The sequence below is a fragment of the Typopeltis vanoorti genome, chromosome 2 (assembly GCF_054136105.1).
Source record: "Typopeltis vanoorti isolate ZY-2024b chromosome 2, IOZ_Tvanoo_1.0, whole genome shotgun sequence".
Classification (NCBI taxonomy): Eukaryota; Metazoa; Arthropoda; class Arachnida; order Uropygi; family Thelyphonidae; genus Typopeltis; species Typopeltis vanoorti.
Window position 1 is genome coordinate 38,556,442 of NC_143550.1, and position 21,480 is coordinate 38,577,921.

The 21,480-nt window shown below is 36.6% G+C and overlaps 1 protein-coding gene across 2 annotated transcripts in view; it reads left to right on the forward strand.

Annotated features, from left to right (window-relative positions):
* LOC150108931 (uncharacterized) overlaps positions 1 to 21,480 on the forward strand; it is a 298,899-nt gene that overhangs the window by 142,677 nt on the left and 134,742 nt on the right. For both annotated transcript variants that reach the window (XM_090411045.1, XM_090411050.1), the window contains exon 9: positions 9,437 to 9,636. In XM_090411045.1, coding sequence (XP_090267171.1) covers positions 9,437 to 9,636 — 200 coding nt within the window. The remainder of the gene's footprint in view (positions 1 to 9,436; positions 9,637 to 21,480) is intronic.

A 21,480-nucleotide genomic window follows, 5' to 3' on the forward strand; every position in this document is an offset into this window, starting at 1 on the left:
TCTGCTCATTGATATATTTGACATTATTTGCTAAAAAGCAGTATTCATAATAGGTTACAAACTGCTGTTGAAAAATTCACTGTCCAACAAATTTTTTTTGTTTCCTTTCTGGCTGTGTTTGATTCTTACTCAATTTCTCATGCTGATTTCAAATACCGTATTTTCCAGCATATAAGACGCACTTTTTTTCTTTGAAAATAGGTCTAAAAAACAGAGTGCATCTTATACGTCGATACTCAGTTTTTTATTACTTTCATTTCTGGAAATTTTCTCTGTTCCGAGTTACGCGATTTCTTTCTTGTTTCCTTGTGGTGTGTGTGTGTGTGTGTGTGTGTGTGTGAGTGAGTGAGAGAGAGAGCATTCCAGTTACATAGAGTTACGTGCCATTGACAATCACAGCTGTTAAATCACTGATATACGGTTAAATTTTCTCTAAATTTCTTGGCAAATTATGGCTGAAAAATATCGGCATTGCTACAATCTTGCATACAAGTTACATAGCGTTTGCTAAAGAGCATGGAATTTTCAGAGAGGCATTTCGGGCCACCCCCAACTGAGAAAATGATAAGAACTTGGTGGAATCAGGAAGAGGATCTAAAAAAAAAAAGCAACTCACTGTAAACAACCTACGAAGTAGAACTGCAAAATGGCCAGAACTTGAGGCAGAACTGAATACTTGGATTTTAGACCACAGAAAAGCGGGACTTTCAGTGTCTACAAAAATGAGTATTCATGAAGCTAAAGTGATAGCCACTAACAGAGGGATCACCAACTTTACTGGATCAACATCATGGTGTTCAAGATTCATGAAGAGAAACCAGCCATGTATGTGGACTAAAACAAAAATATCACAAAAGATGCCAGCTGAATATGAAGAAAAAATTATTGAATTTCATTATGTAAATTCATTATAATATTCAGTGATAAAGTTTTTTTCCTAAAAAATGTGTATAAAAAAGGGGGGGGTGTCTTATAAGCCGGTAGTCTTATACGCCAGCAAATGCGGTACTTTTTTTAAAATTTTTTACTATCACGTATAGTTTTTGAGAAACAAATCTATATATTTTTATGATACAAACACTTAATAGTATCATACATGCAGAAAATGTCAACTAGAATGACCGTCCTAGCACTTCCATTTATTAGATAAACTTGGTTTCCTGTTTCAGAACCCAATAGTAATCGGCTAACATAGTATAACTCCACTTCTCCTTATATCTGCCTTCCATCCTCATAATCTGCTGATGAAACCTCTTGCCATATTCATCACTCAATGGACCTGAGATTTTCTGGAAAAAAAGTCTAGATGTAAGTCCAGAAAGTGTATTTTCAGAGACATCTTGCATCCCATGTCATGATATGCTTTGAGCATAGAAGAAATTATTTCTTTGTAATCTGAAGATTTGTGATTGCCTAAAATGTTTTCTGCAACTAACTTGAAATTGTGTCCTTGCATTAGCATCTTTTTTGGTTTAGAACTTATTCAAATTTCTGGCCCAATGAAAATACCTTCCTTTACTTTTGCATCACTTATTTTTGGTTAAATCCTACTTCTTCCTGATTCATTGCTTTCACAAAGTTTTTCATGAGTGAGTTTCATGTGAAGTGGTGGCAAATAGATATTTTTCTGTCTGCACCAATGGTGCATGTTTACCATTCTTTTCTCCAGGTGTGAAATATGTACACAAAGGTCACGTGCTTAAGGGTCAAAGCTGTATAACTGAGAGGAGACCTCCACATAGCCTTTAAAGGAATGCGGAGAACCGACCAGGGCTTCTGACCTAATGTCCAATCCTCACCTTCTCGTGGTGCACCCTGTTGGGTATCTACTTTGATACTGAACGAACGAGGATGGGCTGGCAATTTGGGATTTAGCCGACCAAATTGTATTCTTATTGGTTAAACCAAAATAAAAAATGATGGTACAACATGACAAAATTTCATGCCGGCTGGGGCGTCGCCCGGTTAAACAAGGCCCCCGTTGTTTTCGCCAGGGAACCAGGGCGAACAGCGAAAAGTCAGCTACTGGAACAAATCTGAAAACAAACCCCAACTCAACATCACCAGAGTTAAAGATCGGTACTATCAACGTAAGAAGCCTGAATGGCAAAGAAATGGAGCTAGCTGAGGAATTAGATAAGTACCAGATCGACATAATAGGAGTGACTGAAACAAAAAAGACCAAAACTGGTGAGATCTTTCTGAGCAATAAATACAAAATGTTATATTCAGGCAATGACAATCAAGGAAAAGAAGGAGTAGCCATAGTATTCAACACAAAATACGAGGCTAATCTTCTTGAATGGCAGTCAGGCTCAAGTAGAGTAATGTGGACAAATATGAGAATGGGGAACTGGACAATGAGACTTATTTGTGCCTATGGTCCCACAGAAGGTTCTACTAAGGTAGAAGTGGAGGAATTTTTTGAGGCTTTAGAAAAAGCAACTGACACAATGAAAAAGGAAAAGTTGGTCCTTGTTGGGGATCTAAATAGTAGAGTAGGAAATGATTGTGAGACATACAAAAATATTTTGGGAAAATTTGGAGAAAAGAGCAAAGCTAATAATAATGGCAAATATCTGTTGGATTTCTGCTCAGGACATGGACTGGTTATTACTAACACCATGTTCCAACATAAAAATGTGCACAAATTCACATGGAGAGAAGAGGCTAGGAATAAGAAAAGTCTCATTGACTATGTTATTGTTGATAGTGATGTTTTCTCCCTGGTGCAGGACACCAGAGTGTACAGAGGATTTGAAATTGGAAGTGATCACTATTTAGTCTTGAGCAGAATAAAATTGAATTTCATATTGAAAAGAATAACTTGTACGAAAGTTTTAAAGCGAATAAAAGTTGAGCAGCTCTCAGATGTGAACTGTAGACTAAAATACAGAAATATTATTGAAAAGAAAATGAAAGAGTTTGAGAACAGGAATCAAACCTTGGAGATTCAGTGGCAAACTCTGAAGGAAACATTGATTGATTCTGCCAGAGAGGCATGTGGTGAAGTTGTGTGCAAGGATAAAAAAATCAGAACTCCCTGGTGGACACAGGAAGTTAAAGAGGCAGTGAAGGAAAAGAAGAAAGCATATCAAAAGTTCCTGGCAAATAAGTCAGCTTTTACTCTTACAGAATACAGAGACAAATGTAAGAAAGCTAAACAGTGTGTAAAACTAGCTAAACAAAAGTCATGGGAGGACTTTGGCAAGAATATAGAAAATAAATATCAAGAAGGTGGCAAAATATTCTGGAGGTTGTTGAAGAAGCTTAGGAATGGAGGAAAGAGTGCTGTAAAAGGAATTAGAGATGATAAAGGTGACATGAAAACAGGAGAAAAAGATATCCTTGAAGTATGGAGTAATTACTTTGAAAAACTGCTAAATGAAACAAGCAGTGATGACAGCACAGTGATAAAAAAACACTGACCAGGCATGCAGTCAGGAATACATATCCATACTTGAAGTAGAAAAAGCCATCAAAGGCTTGAAATGTGGAAAGGCAGCAGGAGTAGATGATATTCGACCAGAAATGCTGAAGTATGGTGGTATAAGAGTCTTACAGTGGCTGCACTGCATAGTTCAGAAAGCCTGGACAGAGGGACGAATTCCCGATGATTGGAGTAGAGCTCTCATAGTACCCATATATAAAAAGGGAAATAAAACTGAATGTGAGAATTACAGAGGTATTTCCCTACTGAGTGTTCCTGGCAAGATCTATGCAAGTATACTTGAGAAACGGTTGAGAAGAATTGTGGAAGAAAAGCTTGGTGAAGAACAAGCTGGATTCAGGCCAAATAGAGGCTGTCAGGATCAGATCTTCACTTTACGACAAATAGTCGAGAAAGCATGGGAATATAACAAAGATCTGTATTTAAGTTTTGTCGATTTGGAAAAGGCATATGACAAGGTGCCAAGAGAGAAGCTATTCAATACGCTGCAGTTATATGGTGTCAATGGGGCATTATATCAAGCAATACTTAGTCTTTATTTGAGTTGTGAGTCAGCAGTTAGAATTGAAGGAAGTACAGGAAGATGGTTTAATGTTAAATCTGGTGTGAGACAAGGATGTACATTATCCCCTCTGTTATTCATTATCTATATGGATCACATTATGAAGGAATGTGGTATTAAACCTGATATCAAAATTGGAGATGTTAATGTCAGCTCTTTGCTTTATGCGGATGATGTTATACTTCTAAATAAATCCGCTACAAGTCTGCAAGATTCTCTGACTAAATTGAATAGCTGTTGTAATAGATATGGTATGAAGGTCAGCAATAAAAAGACAAAGACAATGAAAATAGGCAGAATCATTGAAAATGTCAACTGTGTTGTGAATGGAGAACCTGTGGAACAAGTAAAACATTTCAGCTACTTAGGCACAATTTTTACTGAAGATGGTAAACGAAATATAGAAATAGACAACAGAATCAGCAAAGCTGGTATGGTGGGAAGTCAATTGATTAAATTCATATGGAATTTAATCAATTGAACGGAACACTAAATTAGCTGTATACAAGACTGTGTTCAAACCAATTTTAACTTATGGATCTGAGAGCTGGGTCAGAAGTAAAACACTTGACCAAAGACTAGAGACCGCAGATATGAGAGTCCTGAGAAAGATTAGAGGCGTGAACAGATGGAATCAATGGCAATATCATATTAAAAATGAGGATATTAGGAAAGAACTTGACATTGTCAGCATCCAGGAATGCGTTAGCAGAGCTAATCTCAGATGGTATGGTCACTTAAATAGAATGGGAGAGGAAAGATTAGCAAAACAAGTGTTCTCTGCCAGGTTGGCAGGAAAACGACCCAGAGGAAGACCAAGATATAGATGGATTGATACGGTACAAAGTGCCTTAGACGATAGAAATATAAGATCTGATAATGTTGGAGTCTTGACAAGTAACAGACTGATTTGGAGGAAAATTGTAGATAGGAAGTTAGTAATGATGTAATTTTTCATGTAGTACTGTCATATCCTGTACACCCCTTGAGGGTACATGGCAGGAATTTGATGATGATGATGATGATGATGAGGTCACTGTTTAGTATACGAAACATACTACTTACCAGTAGTATGTTTAACATACTACTGGTCCTGCTGTCCCATTCACATAGGAAACAACAGTACTTAGTGTATCCTATTTATAACCCAAGCAAAATGGCATTGACTTTAATCTTCACCACAGATGTTCCATTTCACTTTTGTAGGCATCATAATTAACATTTCCCAGCACTATTTTCATGTTTTTGTATGTTTCGTTCATGGTAATTAATGGGCTATCAGGATGGATTGATATAAGCCCCCATTATGAAGAACAGCTTTCAGACTGGATTTTGAAAAATCAATAAAAAGTCTCCAGTCATCATAAAAAGTCAGATTGTGTGTGTGTGTGTGTGTGTGTGTGTGTGTGTGTGTGTGTGTGTGTGTGTGTGTGTGTGTGTGTGTGTGTGTGTGTGTGTGTGTGTGTGTGTGCAATGCCATAGGACTCCGTTTGGCTATCTCTATGTTAGTACAAAAGGTCAGGGTATCACTTTCACTGAAATAACTGATGTACTCTTGCGGTATCTGAAATATGTGACCTTGGTTTCTTCAGTTAGGAAATTCCATCCTTGCAGCCATGACACTAACAGTTCTACATCATCCTTGGTAAGATTAAGATCTCTTACAAGATCATTCAATTCCTTGGGTGATTGTGGATTGTTGTTTTTGATTCCAAAATCATTCTGTGTCTATTTCCTCTGTTTCTTTACCACCACTAGATAAAGGATTAAACCAAGAATGTAATTTCTTCACATCTTTAATTTATAGTGTAACCAAATTGAAAGACTTTCAACGTCTATTGCTAATCCAGAGTATTTTAATAATAAGGTGTGACACCTTTTGGCTACTTGTATACGGAAATATGACTTCTGCATTACCTCAATCTTGGTATCACTTCTGGGTCTGGCTGCTTCTAATGAGACATCAGTAAAGGTCAAAACTGGTCTGGATAGTGACCTTTCTCATAATGCATAGCATTATATACATGTTCATAAGGATATGTGTTTTGCATTATGGGATATTAAAGCAAGTGGTGATGTGAAGTTACTTCACATGCAAACTTTGTTTGCTTACACATGGATAAAGGTTTAAACCAAGAATATAATTTCTTGGCATCTTTAGTTTAAAGTATAACCAAGTGGAAAAACTTTCAACATCCATTTGTAAATGGTCTCTGTTTACATCTATCTGTAAATGGTCACACACACACACACAGCAAAACAAATTAGGAGAATTGACACACTTATGAGGCATTTTTCTCTCACGCAGAAGTGCAACACAAGCTCTATCTAAAACTCGTGCACCAAGTGGACTCTATAGGTTAATTGTAGAATGTGTAATGCATTGCATCATCTTATGCAATAGTTACATACGTAGTCTGTCTTCTTGACGATGATACATTGTTGTGAATGCAACATGAAGAGTGTTTGTGGAGAGAATGAAGAGGAGATGAGAGCGATAAAGAGTGAGAAAGAATGGATATCCATGTGTTAAGACATAAGTGCTGGGAAAAACTCATGATAAAAGCTTAGTGGAGGGAAACATCACTAAGTAACAATTAAAGTAGTATTTAATGCTTCCAATATTTTGTCTCAGTTACATGTCTCTGTAACTGAGAGGAAATATTGCAAGCATTAAATACTTTTAATCATTTCCTAGTGCTGTTTCACTCCATTTAGTTTTTATCAAAAGCTAAATGGATATGTCAAAAGCGTGATATTCTGTTGGACTACAAGTTATCGGTAAATGTGAAACTGGCTGATGATGGAATGAAAGGGTGCATAACTGTGGTCGTAAATGACTGTATAAATTGCAGAATGAAAGCAGTTGCAGAAGTGAATGATTGTACAAATCATGGAACAGAAGCGAAAGAAAGTAAACAAAAGTGAGTGACACCATGGAAATGAAGGAATGTTGGAATGAGAAAATGAAAGAAACAAATGACAGACTGACAGATAGTGTAATTGCCAGGATGCGAGACTGCAAAAATGAGTTGATCAGAATGAGAAATGAAATAAAAAATATACGTAGTGAGATGAGAAGTTTTGTGAATAAGAGTGAACAAGCACAAAAGATTAGAATGAAGGAAAGGTAGAGGAAAAGATGTAACGAATGGCCCGAGAATAGCAATGTATGGAGATTCCATTATTAGAGGTGCGGTAAATGAGAGGTTCCATGAGGGAGAATTAGCAGCATAACTGATGTATTAGATAAGAAAATCAAGCAAGCTAGTAGTGGTTGTTGGAACAAATGACTTTTTTGGACATAATAAGCTTGTAAGAATGGATATCAGTAGACTTGTGGAGAGTGAAAGATAACTGTGGTTGGAGGGGCGGTCAGTATGTTGCATAGATATTGATAGTGATGAGTTGAAACAAAGAGCAAGGATCATGAATGGTATGTTGGCAGAGCTGTGCAAGGAGAAGAGTGTAGTTTGTGAATGTATGGGATGCGTTTGAGGGAAAGGAGGAAATGTACAAAAGTGATGGGTTGCATTTGAATGGATTTGGTGCAAGTCAGTCAGAAAGACTAGCTATTGCTGCAAGGAAGAATGAATGATTTGAACAAGAGAGCAGAAGAAGTAAGAGATCAGGAGAGGAATTGATGAGATTGAAGTTACTGTAAGTGAGAATAGTAGTACTCTGAGGGATAATGATAGAACGAGAATGCAAGATGACGGGGAAACAGGGAGAGTCAGGGTGGACTGGGAGACACAGTATAAAGAGAGTGGATGTTGGAAATAGTAGTGAATGTGTGTATGGGATATGGTCAGTATGAAATAGGATGGACTGGAATGTGCCTGATGTAATTCATAGATGGTTAAGCAGTGATCAAGGTATTTGGAAATGGTTAGTTGTGGGGAAATCACAACCTACAAGTGGCATGGACAGGACCAGTTATACACCTGAAAGTGAATTGCTGTGTTTATTTACAAATGAGAGAGAGAGAGGGGAGTGCTGTTGATGATAGCATGCAAATCATGTTCACACAAAGTGGAGATGCAAGATGTAAATAGTGGCAATGGTTTTGATTCAATATGGTGTGAGTGGGGAGGTTGACAGGAAGAAATATTTAGTTGGATGCTGTTATAGGCTAGGGAATGCAGACGATGGTGATGAAGAAATGTATAATCAACTTGGGTTAGTGAACAATGGAAGGGTGATTATTATGAGTAATTTTAATTATGGCATTATAGATTGGAATGAAAAGATAGCATTTGGGAGTAAGGAAAATTAATTTCTTGAGAGACAACAATCTCAGGCAGTACAAAGGATCAAGAGTTTTAGACCTGATCATATCATCAGAGGATGTGATTTTGAGTGGGAGATCACCTGATCCTTGCACAGGACAAGGAGGATGCAGAAAAACTGATGAGAAAACTGTTAGATACATATAAATGTCAAGGTAGTTGGAATTTATAGTAGTTAGTAGTTGGGGGTGATAGGGCAACAGACCTTGAGAAGTGGGAACCATTAAATCAGCGGATGCCTTCAGGTATCTGAGCTCTGTAATGAATATGTCCAGCCAGCATGAAGTATACATAGCTAAACAGCATGCACAGTTATTAGAACCATGAGTGGTGTTTTATGCAGTCATAAGGACTCAAGAAAAACTAAGAAGTTGCTATATTGCTGATTATGGATGTAAGTGGTTGACTCTCACTAACAACCAAAAAGAAACAAGTAGAATTTGTGGAGAAGAATTACTTCCCAAGAAGTACAGGAATGCATATATATTCCAAACAGGGATGGAAATTGAATAGCCCTATCACAAAGAGAATGGATGCATATGCTTTGAACTGACATGGACTCGTCATGGAAAATGAGAGAAGTACAATGCCCATTAAGAAATATGAATTATGTGAAGAAAGACAGTTTTGAGAGCTGTGGCAAAAAAGAGGCATACAGATGAGGATTGGAAAAATCATAGAGAATGTAATTTGCGAATATGCAGCTGTTGACAGGTGGAAAAGCCTGTGCGTCCACACACACACATCACATTGTGATGAACTGAATAGTCTACACCAGGGATTCTCAACCTTTTCCAGTGGCATACCACTATATTTAATTCAAGATATTAGATGTACCAGTAAGGCAGTGGCTCACGTACCACCAGTGGTATGCATACCATAGGTTGAGAAACCCTGGTCTACACTATTCAATACATTATCTGTTACTAAAATTAGAATGGGAAATTTCTGTAAACCAGGTAATATGAAGTACTATTTTCTGTTCACAGATTAGTAATGAAAGATAAGTACCACATTATTTGAATGGTATTCTTAGTTTCTATTTTCTGTAGTTCATATTGTTGTTATTTGAATTTCTTTATAATTAAAATGGAGATTGCATACTTTAAAACTTAGGCTAATTTTGTATTACAGGTGATTCTTCCAATCTCATTTGTTCTAAACAACAAGAAAATGGGTCAGTATCTACAGACACTCTATCAGTAAACCAGGTGGATAGGAAAAACCTTACAAACAATTTGTACAATAATTCTTCACATAAGAATTCTGCTCCTGTCATTCCTTTAGGTCCAGATTTGAATGCAACAAGTTGTTTAGATAATTCTGTTTCTCAGGTATGACAAAGAGGTCTTTATTATTATTTATAAAACTTTTAAGTAGTTTAAATTATCCTCTTTGCACTTTCTATAACAGTTATAATTAAATTGCTATAGGTACACCTATAGCAATTTAGTACTGTGGGTGATTTAAAGTTATTTAATTCAGGAATTCTGCTTTGTTAATCACAAATGATATTTTTAACCAGCCAATTCAGGTCTCCAGCAAGCAGGATGGCTGTCTTGTTTAAGTGCTGACTCAATTCTAAGTCAGCACTTAAACCATGAATCATTACTTCATCATTTTCTTGATATGAACTCAGAAGGCAGTGACTGGTAATTAGTTTAAAGAATTAACAATGCAAATGAAGTATATTAATTAAAGGCAACTTTAATGAATCACTTCTATATTTCGGCAACATCACATTGCCATCTTCAGGAACATAAAGATATGGTATGTGCACGCAGGCACTAACACAAAGCAAATGAGGAAGAAAGCAAGAAACTAATATTGTTCCTAAAGTCCTAATGGTGCCCTCTTGCGGGCTAATTTGGTAGGCTTGGCTGTTGGGCTGAAGTTCTCATAATGTAAGTCTCCCAAATTTGGGGTAGTTTCATGCACCCAAATTTGTTGAGGTTAGGAACGTTTTTTAGAGCTGCTGAAGATTCTTTGAATAATCTTTCGTATTTAAACTTGCTGCGATGAATTATTTTTGTTTTCTTCCAACGAATTTTATGGTGGGTATCTAAGGCATTGTCTGCCAGCCCAGAGCGGCTGTACTGGTGAAACCGGATGTAGTCTTTGTGTTCTGAAATCCTGATATTAGTTGTTCTGCCTGTTTGGCCAAAGTAGGACAATTTGCAGCTGCAAGGGACCTGGTATACACCAGGTAGGTCTAGGGGAAGTGGTTGGTCTTTGGTAGAGCGGATAAGGGATGCCAACTTTTTATATGGTCTGTAACAGGAAGTAAGGTCATATTTTTTGAGGATATTGGTTATTTTCTCAGAGGTGCCCTGGATGTAGGGGATGGTGATAGACTTGGTGTAATCTATATTGTGAAGGGGGGGGGGGTTGTGGTTTACTGGTTTTAGTATTTTTTGGATTTTTTTGGGGTTATAGCCATTGGCTAAGAAAGTGTTGAGGATGTGGTTTAATTCAGTAGTCAGGGCCTTGTCATCTGAGCAGATTAATTTTGCCCTGTTATATAGTGTTTTTATAACCCCATATTGTTGGGGGGGGGGATTGCTGGTGAATGTATCGGCCAGTATGGGTGGGTTTTCTGTAAACAGAGAAAACCAAAGATCCATTAAGCTGGCGGGTGATTAAAGTGTCTAGGAAGGGGGAGGGTGTTGTTTTCCTCTTTTTCTAAGGTGAACTGGACTCTGGGGTGTTGGTTGTTTAAGTGTGTTAGGAAGGAGTGGAGTGTGTCTGAGCCATGTGGCCAAATAGCAAACACATCATCCACATAACGAAGCCAAATAGTGGATTTTTGTGGGGTGGAGTTTAAGGCTTTCTCTTCAAACGTCTCCATAAAGAAATTGGCCAAGGGTGGGGAAAGTGGTGAACCCATGGCTGTCCCCTCTATCTGTTTGTAGAACTTTCCTTGCCAAACGAAATAGCCTGAGTTCATTGTGAACTGAAATAGGGCTGAGATATCGGGAGGAAACTTGGCTTGGATGAGCTCAAGGGTTTCTTTGAGTGGGACATTAGTGAATAGGGAGGAGACGTCAAAACTGACCATTATGTCAGTGTGTTGGAGTGTGAGGTTTTCTATACTGGCTTTAAAGTGGGCTGAGTTTTTTATGTGTGATGGTGTGTTGCCAGTGTAGTGTGTGAGCATTTTGGCTAAATGTTTGGCTAATTTATATGTGGGGGAATCAATGCCATCCACTATGGGACGCAATGGCACATTTTGTTTATGTATTTTTGGGAGTCCATATAATCGGGGGTCAAACATAATAATTTAGTAGTGATAAAACTGTTGCAAATGGTAAAAGACATTAAAATCAGCATTAATGCAATAACTGACAGGCAACATAATTTGATGAAAGAGACATCCACACTCCGTCAAGAACTTGATTCCCTAAAACTACAGTATGAACATTTAAATCAGCAACAACATAAAGAAGATCATGTCATAAACAGTCTTCCTGAAACTGCACCTACAGAAAACCTCAGAGACGTAGTTTTAAAATTATCCCCCTACAGTTTAACTGATATCCCTCTATAGCTTAACGACATTCAGACCATAAATCGGATTCTTTGGAAGAGCAAAAAAATGAGACTTGCCAAGACCTGTACCAGTCATAGTTCATCTTACAAGCAAGTCCACAAGAGACAATCTCATAAAAGCCAGCAGACAGAAAAAACCAGTTGCCAAGGACTTGAACGCATTGTAAGACAATACACCAATCTTCCTATCCGAATATTTAACTCTATTCAACCAAAATCCAAGCAAGAAAAGCAAAAACAGAAAAAAATTGCCAATTTTTGTGGATCAGAGATGCCAAGATATTCTTGAGGAAGTCACAAACTTCAAAGCCGATACAAATCAAAAGCTCAGAAGACATAGAAAGACTGCCACAGTGAAAAAAAAAAGTCTCCTAATTAATTCAAAAAGAAGACCACAACAAAAATGAATGTGAACCATCAAGACAGATGTAATAACACCAGAATATATCAGCAATTTCACTTTGATCAGACCTTTCAGATCATTCATTTGACCTCTCAAACACCAGCCTACTTCCAACACAGCAATCAAATCAATAAACAATATCTAACCGGTGTCATCCTCAGATAAGTTTATTAAAAAAACTTCGAGGATGCAAGCTGAGACATTACATCTCAACCGAGATCAACAGAAAGAAAAAAAAAATTATTTATTACATTGAAATGCTGTAGTTACAGCCCTAAAATATATTAAAAGCAAAAATTGTAAAATATAACATTGTTATACTCTAAATGCTGTTAAAAAATGTAATTTTATTCAATTGCGAACTACATCTATAGTAACTATTATTAACACATTATACAAAAAAAAGGAAAATTTGTATGAAATTTATTGTTAAAAAAAACAAAAAAAAAATTAGAACATGTTTTATAAATGAATAATATGCAATCAATTTTAATAATAAAAATCATTGAATTAAAAAAAAAATTATTACATAACACCACCAAAGACTCATCGAAGGGGAGCACCTACTCTACAACTCTCCTTCTCCACCAATCACAACTACCTTCATCATCTACACCAATGCCATCTATCGCCAACCACCACCACTAGTATTTCCACAGACAATCACAAACATCCATGCCCACAGCAGGATTCAAACCCGCTGCCTTTTGGCTGGAGAGCAGATACACTGACCACTCGGCCAACCAGACTGTCAATATCATATTATCCCACCAGTATAAAAATACTACAGCAATCTTGTCATGCCAAAGTGAATAACTTTTCACTTACTACATTGAATTGACTGCCATTATCATTTACCAAATATTTCTAGCTTATCCAAATCATTCTGTGAGTGCTAGATATCAGTAGCATTCTTGATTGCTGTGCCAATCTGTGCATCATCAGCAAACAGTTGAACATCCATCAGATCCTTACCAGTATCATTAATGTATTGATTGAACAACATCTTTCCAAGGACTGATCCCTGGGATACTCTATGGGTCCCCTTAAATTTGACAGATTCACACCCACCATACCACTATCTGATACCTGTCTGTCAACCACCCACTTGCCTATGTCAATATTTTATATTGTGCTCCAATCCCATGTACTCCAATTTATGCAACAGCCTTTCATGTGGTATTCTATAAATGTCAAACAGTATCATAGTGTATCCATTCCCTTTATTTAACTCAGCCATAACATTATTATAGAATATGAGCAAATTGTTAAAGCATGGCCTCTTTTTAGTAAACCTATGCCATTCCTTGCAAAGTATAGCTTGTATATCAGCCCATGTCAATATAAGAATTCTTACCAACTACTCTAAAATCTTCACCACCACGTTAGAGATACTGATAGGTCAGTAGTTAGACATATATTCTTTCCATTCCTGTAGAATCTTTCCTGACCTGAGACTCAAATTATACAAATATGTTAAGGGCCTAACTAGTTCGGCTGAATATTTCATAGCATACTTGCTAATGTTCCCATTTGTCCCTACCACTATACTACACGAGTATGGTATTACTATGCACCATGTCACATGTTAGTGAAGTGATTTTGAGAAATTAATGAATGAAAAATAAATAGGAATATATAAAAGTATGGAGGAGATCTGGTCATTGGGCCAATTCCTAACATAATGGAAGTGGAGGAAGCACTGAGAAATATAAAAAATGGGAAGGCAGTTGAACCTGATAACATCCCAATAGAAGTATGGAAATGTCTAGGTGAATTGTGCTTGACTCTATTAACAGATGCTTTTAACACTCATTGAAACTGAGAAAATGCCAGTATACTGGTTCCAGTATTTAAGAACAAAAGTGATATCCAGTCTTGTAGCAACTACAGAGGAATTAAACTCATGAGTCATGCCATGAAGGTATGCGAAAGGGTAATTGAGAAAAGATTGCGAGACTTGATGTCAATTAGCAAAGAACAGTTTGAGTTTATGTAAGGTTGGGGAACAGTTGATGCTATCTTTGTTCTAAGATATCTCATAGAAATATATTGGGAGAGTAACACAGAACATTTTATGGTCTTCATTGATTTGGAAAAGGCATTTGATCGAGTCCCAAGAAAGATATGGAGAAGCATTAGGAAGAAAATTATTCCAGAGAAGTATGTACACATTGTACAAGACATGTATGATGGTAGTAAAACAAGGGTGAGATGTGGAGCAGGAACAACTGAGGCATTCCCAGTAAAAGTTGGGGTTCAGCTGAAACACTTGAACAATGGAGGAAAGCTTTGGAAGACAATTGTTTGAGGATCAGTAGAAATAGGACAGAATGTATGTGTTGTGAAGCAGCAGGAAGAATAACATTGCAGGTCACAGGCATGCCACAAGTATTTAGGTTCACATATCTAGGATCATGTGTAAGTGATGGATACCCGGACTCAGAACTCAATAGGCGGATCCAGTCAGGGTGGATAAACTGGAAAAAGGTTTCAGGTATCTTGTGGGACACAAAAATGCCTAGCAAGTTAAAAGGAAAGATCTTACTACTATTTTGTAGATGCACAGCAGTAAGACCTGGTAGATGACCAAGAGATGAGAGAAGAGAATGGATGTTGCTGAAATGAGAATGCTGACGTTTGCAAATGGTATTACAAGATTGGACATGATTAAAAACTCGCTGATCAGGAGAACGATGAAGGCAACTCAAGTATCTGGAAAGACTAGGGGAATCAAGGCTTAGGTGGTTTCATCATGTTATGTGGCAAGATAAAAGCTATGCTGGAGATGAAGCCACTAGGCAAAAGAAGTAAGGGAGAGACTGGTTTGCCTATTCTGGGAGAATAGGCAAACCCCTACCTCTGTATGAGACCGGCTAACTCACCTTTCGTTGAAAGGTTCCTCACGTCACAGATAGGAATCGAATCTAGGTCTTTCCTACCAAAGGGCTTTGTCTATACCAACTGAGCTATGGAGGCTCTACTAGAGGAGAAAAATGGCCTTGGACAGAACTGAGTGGAGGTGGTTGATCTGCTGTAGCTACCCTACTTGAGTAGGGATGGAGCTAAAGAAGAAATTAAGTGATCACTCATTATTTGACAATCATATCTGCTTCAGACATAAGCATACCATCTACATTCAGTAAACCTATTTTTCCATATTCATTCTTTCTTTTACTTGCAGCATAATGATAAAATTCTTTTCAGTTGTCTATAGCATGCACAGCCAGTTTCTTTTGATACTCCAGCTTAGCTTTCCATACAATACCTGCAGCTTTTCTGACCTGCACTTTATATATTTCAGAATTCTTCTTATCCCTATTCTAACAGAATAGGGATAAGAAGAATATTATCCAGCCCCCCCCTTATTGAGAAAGAGATCCATAAGGTTGCACTTTCATTTCAATCATGTATATATTTCTGTATACATAATTTATTTCCTGCTTTTTTGTATACTTACACGATCTACTTGCCCTAGTTTGGTGACTTTTGCTCCCCCCCCCCTCCCCACTCACAGAAATCCAAACCCAAAGCATACCACCCCTACACCAGATCTGTAATCACATTCATTGGCATTCATGCCATTATCAAAATTCCTTTCCATCATGTCCAACTTAATACTGCTCTGGAAGCAGTAGTGATTCACTTCTCCGTGAGGTTTCTCATTAGAGTATAATGTAATAATTTCTCATTACAAGATATTACTGTATCCTGTGTCCCACAAGATATAGAAATCCCATTACAGTTGAACTGTAATGGGATTTCTCATTACAGTTGAACCCATACTTTTGATGGGTGACTTTAATGGTCACAATACTCTGTGGGGTAGTGCCAACACTAATAGACGAGGTCAAATCATTGAAAGAATCATTGATAATAATAACCTCTCTAAAAAAAATTACCTTAAATAGCAAACTCGATACTTTCTTCAATATGCCTACCCGTTCATATTCTGCAGTTGATCTTACAATTTGCTCCCCTTCCATTACTCACGTGGGACTTTGAAGAGAATGTATATGCAAGTGATCACTTTCCTGTTCTTTGCACAATGGCTTCACAGGAACCATGTTCACCTACACAGATACCTATATGAAAAATGGACCAGGCTGACTGGAACGCTTTTTCTCGTCTTGCAAAATTTAATGCTGATATCATCAGTCAAACATCTATCAGTGATAGATGTTTGACTGATCCATCTTTACCATTCACTTATACGTTCAAAGCTGGATTATGGGTCTCAAGTCTATGGTTCTGCAAGACAGAGTGACCTGCGATGGTTGGATTCCCATCCATCATCAGGGTATATGAATAGCTACTGGTGCCTTTAGTACATCACCCACTCAAAGTTTTTATGTTGAAACAAATGAACCAGCTCTATCATTTTGTTGGAAACAGTTGTCTCTTAATTATGCCCTAAAGATAAAGTCTCTTCCAAATCATCCTACATGGACTAGTCTCTTTTCTCTGCATTGAGAAGCTCAATACCCCCACACACCCACACACACTTTAAACTGCCATACGTTCCTTTTGGTATGCATGTTAAAGAAACTATGCAAACTATTGGTATAAATGTTGATAACATTGCCACACCAATCATAACAGCATCCCTGCATGGCAGTTTTGCATGCCATCCTGCAACCTCTCACTTTGTCAGCTACAGAAATCTCATACTCCATCATCTGTCTACCTCCAATTGTTTAATGCACACAGAGCAGTACACTCTGATTTCTTGCCTATCTATACTGATGGTTCAAGAACTAATACTTCTGTTGGCTGTGCTTTCTGACATCGCATGACTATCTCCAGCCAGATCCCACCTGATTGCAGTAATTATGTAGCAGAGTTACATGCCATTCAGCTTGCACTTGTGCATATAAAAGAAAACTACTACCAAAAGTGTATAATTTATACAGACTCATTGAGCTCTTTACAGGCTATCTCCTCTCCTATGTATAATCCCCATCCAGTACTTTGAGATGTTACACCCATTTCATAAAATGAAAATCCTTAATTTTGATGTTCAGTTGTGTTGGATTTCCAGCCACATTGGAATTAAGGGAAATGAGGCTGCAGATGCAGCTGCTAAATCAGCTCATATTTTTTTCACATACTGTTTGATAGTACCATATACAGAAATACAATTTTATTAATACAGACCAGTTCACATTAAAAACATTTATTAAAACCTACCAGTTTTGCCAGCAAACTGTCTGGCTTTTTCAAGACGTTACGGAGATATGAAAGCTAGTAAATGCAAATTAAAAGGAACATAAAAAACGTTGTAAACCAAACTAGTAGCTATGGTTACACGTTTCGCGTGACAGAGATGACTTATTGTTCTTATTCATTATCATGCACGTGTGTTTGTTGTAGACTTGTAATGTGATTACTGGCTAGCTATAGTTCAGATTGATTGAGAGAGAGGATCAAGTTTTTCCACGAACTGTTTAGAATTGCACCCCGATTTCTGTTGAGGTTTCCGCCGGTTACTAATACTATTGTGGCTTCCTTAAATACACAATGCCTGTAGTCGTCATCGAGATATGGCATGGAGCTGTTTTGCCAATCTATCGTGTGGTTAGACATGCAAAATGATGTGCTAAGCCGGAAGAGATGCTTCTGTTGTGATTTACATCACCAACATGTTCTTATTTGTCTAATTTCTAAACTTCGTGAAGTTTGTCCGCTGTAGGCAAGACCACAGGAGCAAGGAATGTAATATACTCCTGAATATTTGTAGAATGGCACCTTATCTTTTGGAGATCCTAAAACTTGTCTGATGTTGGTGGTTGGTTTGAAGACCACTCTGATGTTGTGGGCTCTTAGTATTCTTGCTATTTGATAAGAAATTGACATGATGAAAGGTATCACTACTGTAGAAATGTGCTGACAGTGGGATTCTTCTTGGCTGGGGTTGTCATTGTATAAATATTTTTTGAGGATATCTATTTTGTGATAATATGTTGGCTATTAGTGAGAGTTCATTCTGTGTATCCTCCTCTTCTGATATAAACTTTTTGGCTCTATGTTTCAACATGTGGATAATACTCAGTTTGTGTGTCTTGTGATGGTTTGAAGTCTAATGAAGATATCTTCCAGTATCTGTGGGTTTTCTGTAAATGGATAATTTGACACTGTTAGGTTGGTTTTTTATCAAGATATCTAAAAAATGCAGTTGGTTGTTGTTTTCTACTTCCAGAGTGAATTTTATCTTGCTATGTATTGAGTTGATTTTATCCACAAACGATTTTAGGTTGTCTAAACTGTCTTGCCATATGATGAATATATCATCCACATATCTCCACCATGTAGATGGTCTCGGAGAGATTGCAGAGAGAATTTCTTTTTCAAGTTTTTCCATGAAAAGGTCTGCATAGGATGGTGATAGTGGGCTTCCCATTGCTAGGCCTTCTAATTGTTGGTATATGGTGTTATTAACCTTGAAGAAATTAGATTGAAAGCAGTGTCTAAACATCTGTGTGATGTTCAGATGAAAGAGATCTTGGATGATGTTTATTACCTCTTCTACTGGAACATTGATGAAAAGGGATACAACATTTAGACTGGCTAGCATGTCTGTTGGTGCAATCTTAATGGCTTGGAGTTTATTTACAAAATGTTGACTATTCTTGATATAGGATTCTGTTGATCTTATTTTATTATTTAATAAGTTTGCAAGATGCTTTGCCAAAAGGTAGGTTGGTGATGATCTTCCATCAACTATTGGACGGAGAGGTATATCCTGTTTATGTATTTTAGGTGTCCCATATAGTCTTGGAGTGATAGGATGTGAGGATTTTAGTGTTCTCTTCACTTCTTCTGGCCAATTGTACAATTTCTGATTAGTTGGTTTGTTTCGTTATGATTTTTTATTGTGGGGTCTCTGTCTAGGATTTTATAAGTTGAGGTGTCTGATAGTAATACGTTTAATAAGAACATGTTGGTGATGTAAACCACAACAGAAGCATCTCTTCTGGCTTAGCATCATTTCTGCATGTCTAACCAAAAGATAGATTGGCAAAACAGCTCCATGCCATATCTCGATGATGACTACAGGCATCGTGTATTTAAGGAAGCCACAATAGTATTAGTAACCGGCGGAAACCTCAACAGAAATCAGGGTGCAATTCTAAACAGTTCGTGGAAAAACTTGATCCTCTCTCTCAATCAATCTGAACTATAGCTAGCCAGTAATCACATTACAAGTCTACAACAAACACGCATGCGTGATAATGAATAAGAACAATAAGTCATCTCTGTCACGCGAAACGTGTAACCATAGCTACTAGTTTGGTTTACAACGTTTTTTATGTTCCTTTTAATTTGCATTTACTAGCTTTCATATCTCCGTAACGTCTTGAAAAAGCCAGACAGTTTGCTGGCGAAACTGGTAGGTTTTAATAAATGTTTTTATTGTAAACTGGTCTGTATTAATAAAATTGTATTTCTATTATAAAACGACGAAAAATGTATAATTTAAATAGTACCATATACGGACAGATTATAAGATCAAAGCTAATTATTCAATGGCAGAAAGCATTAACAAACAAATTATATGACATTAAACCTGAAATTAGACATTGGCATTCTAGTCAATGTATAAAGAGAAGAGAAGAGAAGAAGTTGTTCTTGCTAGGCTCTGCATAGGTTACAATTATTTTACACATTGTTATTTACTAAGGGCTGATGACCCTCCCATGTTTGAAAAATGCAATACACATCTCACTATTTGTCATAATCTGGTGGAGTGTCAGTGCTTTGCATGAGAGAAGAATGAAAGTTTTGCCTATCTGACCACGCCATATACACTCAGCAGATTGCATGATGTTTTTTTAATTTATACAAACACATTTGACTGCAATTTTGTTTATATGTAAATACTGTATTGCTTCACTTAACTTTTTTTTGTATATATTACAAAATATGTTATATTTTGTGATATATTTGTGCAGAGATTGAGTACTAATGTATATATTATTCATTGGTTTAATTTTTGACCAATCATGTATTTCTGTAGCCTTTGATCTTGTATATTTGCGTAACCTTGTTGTAATTTTTTAATATGTAAATACAACATCGCCAAACTTAATTTTTATACATGCATATTGTATAATAATTCCTCTTTGACTCTTTGTATTATTGTAATCTTATCGATATGTAGATACTTCATTCTTTGACTTGGTTTTGTACATGCATTTTGTTTATTAACTTGTATTGTTATCTATTTATGCACTGTTTAACTTAACTTTTGAGCATACATATTATTTACTTAGTTTTTTGAATAATTATGTATTGCTGTAGGATACCTTGTATATTTGTATAACCTTCTTGTAATTTTGTTTATATGTAGATACCTGAAATTAAGCATTGCTAAATTTAATTTCTATGCATTCATATTGTATAATAATTCCTGTTTGCCTATTTATGTACTGCTGTAAAAATATTTGTTATAATTTTATCTATAACAAATATATATACAAGGGATGCAATATATACAAGCCAAGGGATGTATATACTGCATCCCTTGACTTGGTGTCTTGTGTATGCATTTTGTTTATTAAGTTGTGTTGATGACAATTTCTGTACTACTGTGACCTTTAACCTTGTCTGTTGCTGTGCCCTCTGCAGCAGTTCTGTTTATATGTAGATGCTGCTTTGTGGAACCTAATTTTTGTAGAGGCATATTGTTTACAATTTTCTTTAACTGCTTATGTATAGTTGTAACCTTAGTATCGCACAGTATGACCTTTGTAGTTTTTGTGCCAAATAAACTATAAACCAAACCAGGCCATTATGAATTATGTCTGCATATCTTAGTTGATCATACACATTTTAGCAAAGATAATTAATTAAACTTAATACGGATTTTTTTTTTTTTTTTTTTTTTTTTTTTAGCATAGAATTTTCTTCCAGTATCAAGGGCGTCTTCAGTGGGATTTTCAAATTAAATAACTAGAACAGAAATTGGAAGATTCAGCCTTGCTATATTGTCCGAATCTAAACAGAATTGATGAACTTAAATTAACCCTTTTTATGGGAAATAATTCTTTGCAAGTTCTGGAATTAATTTTTGTTCATTTAATTAATGATATCCTGCTAGTTATTTTATTACAACCTTAATGTATTTAGACCATGTCATTCTGTATCATGTTTCATTCATTTTCATTGAATTTTCCAGTTGCAATTCTAGCTTGAAAGTCATACTGAAGATGCCCTTGATACTGGA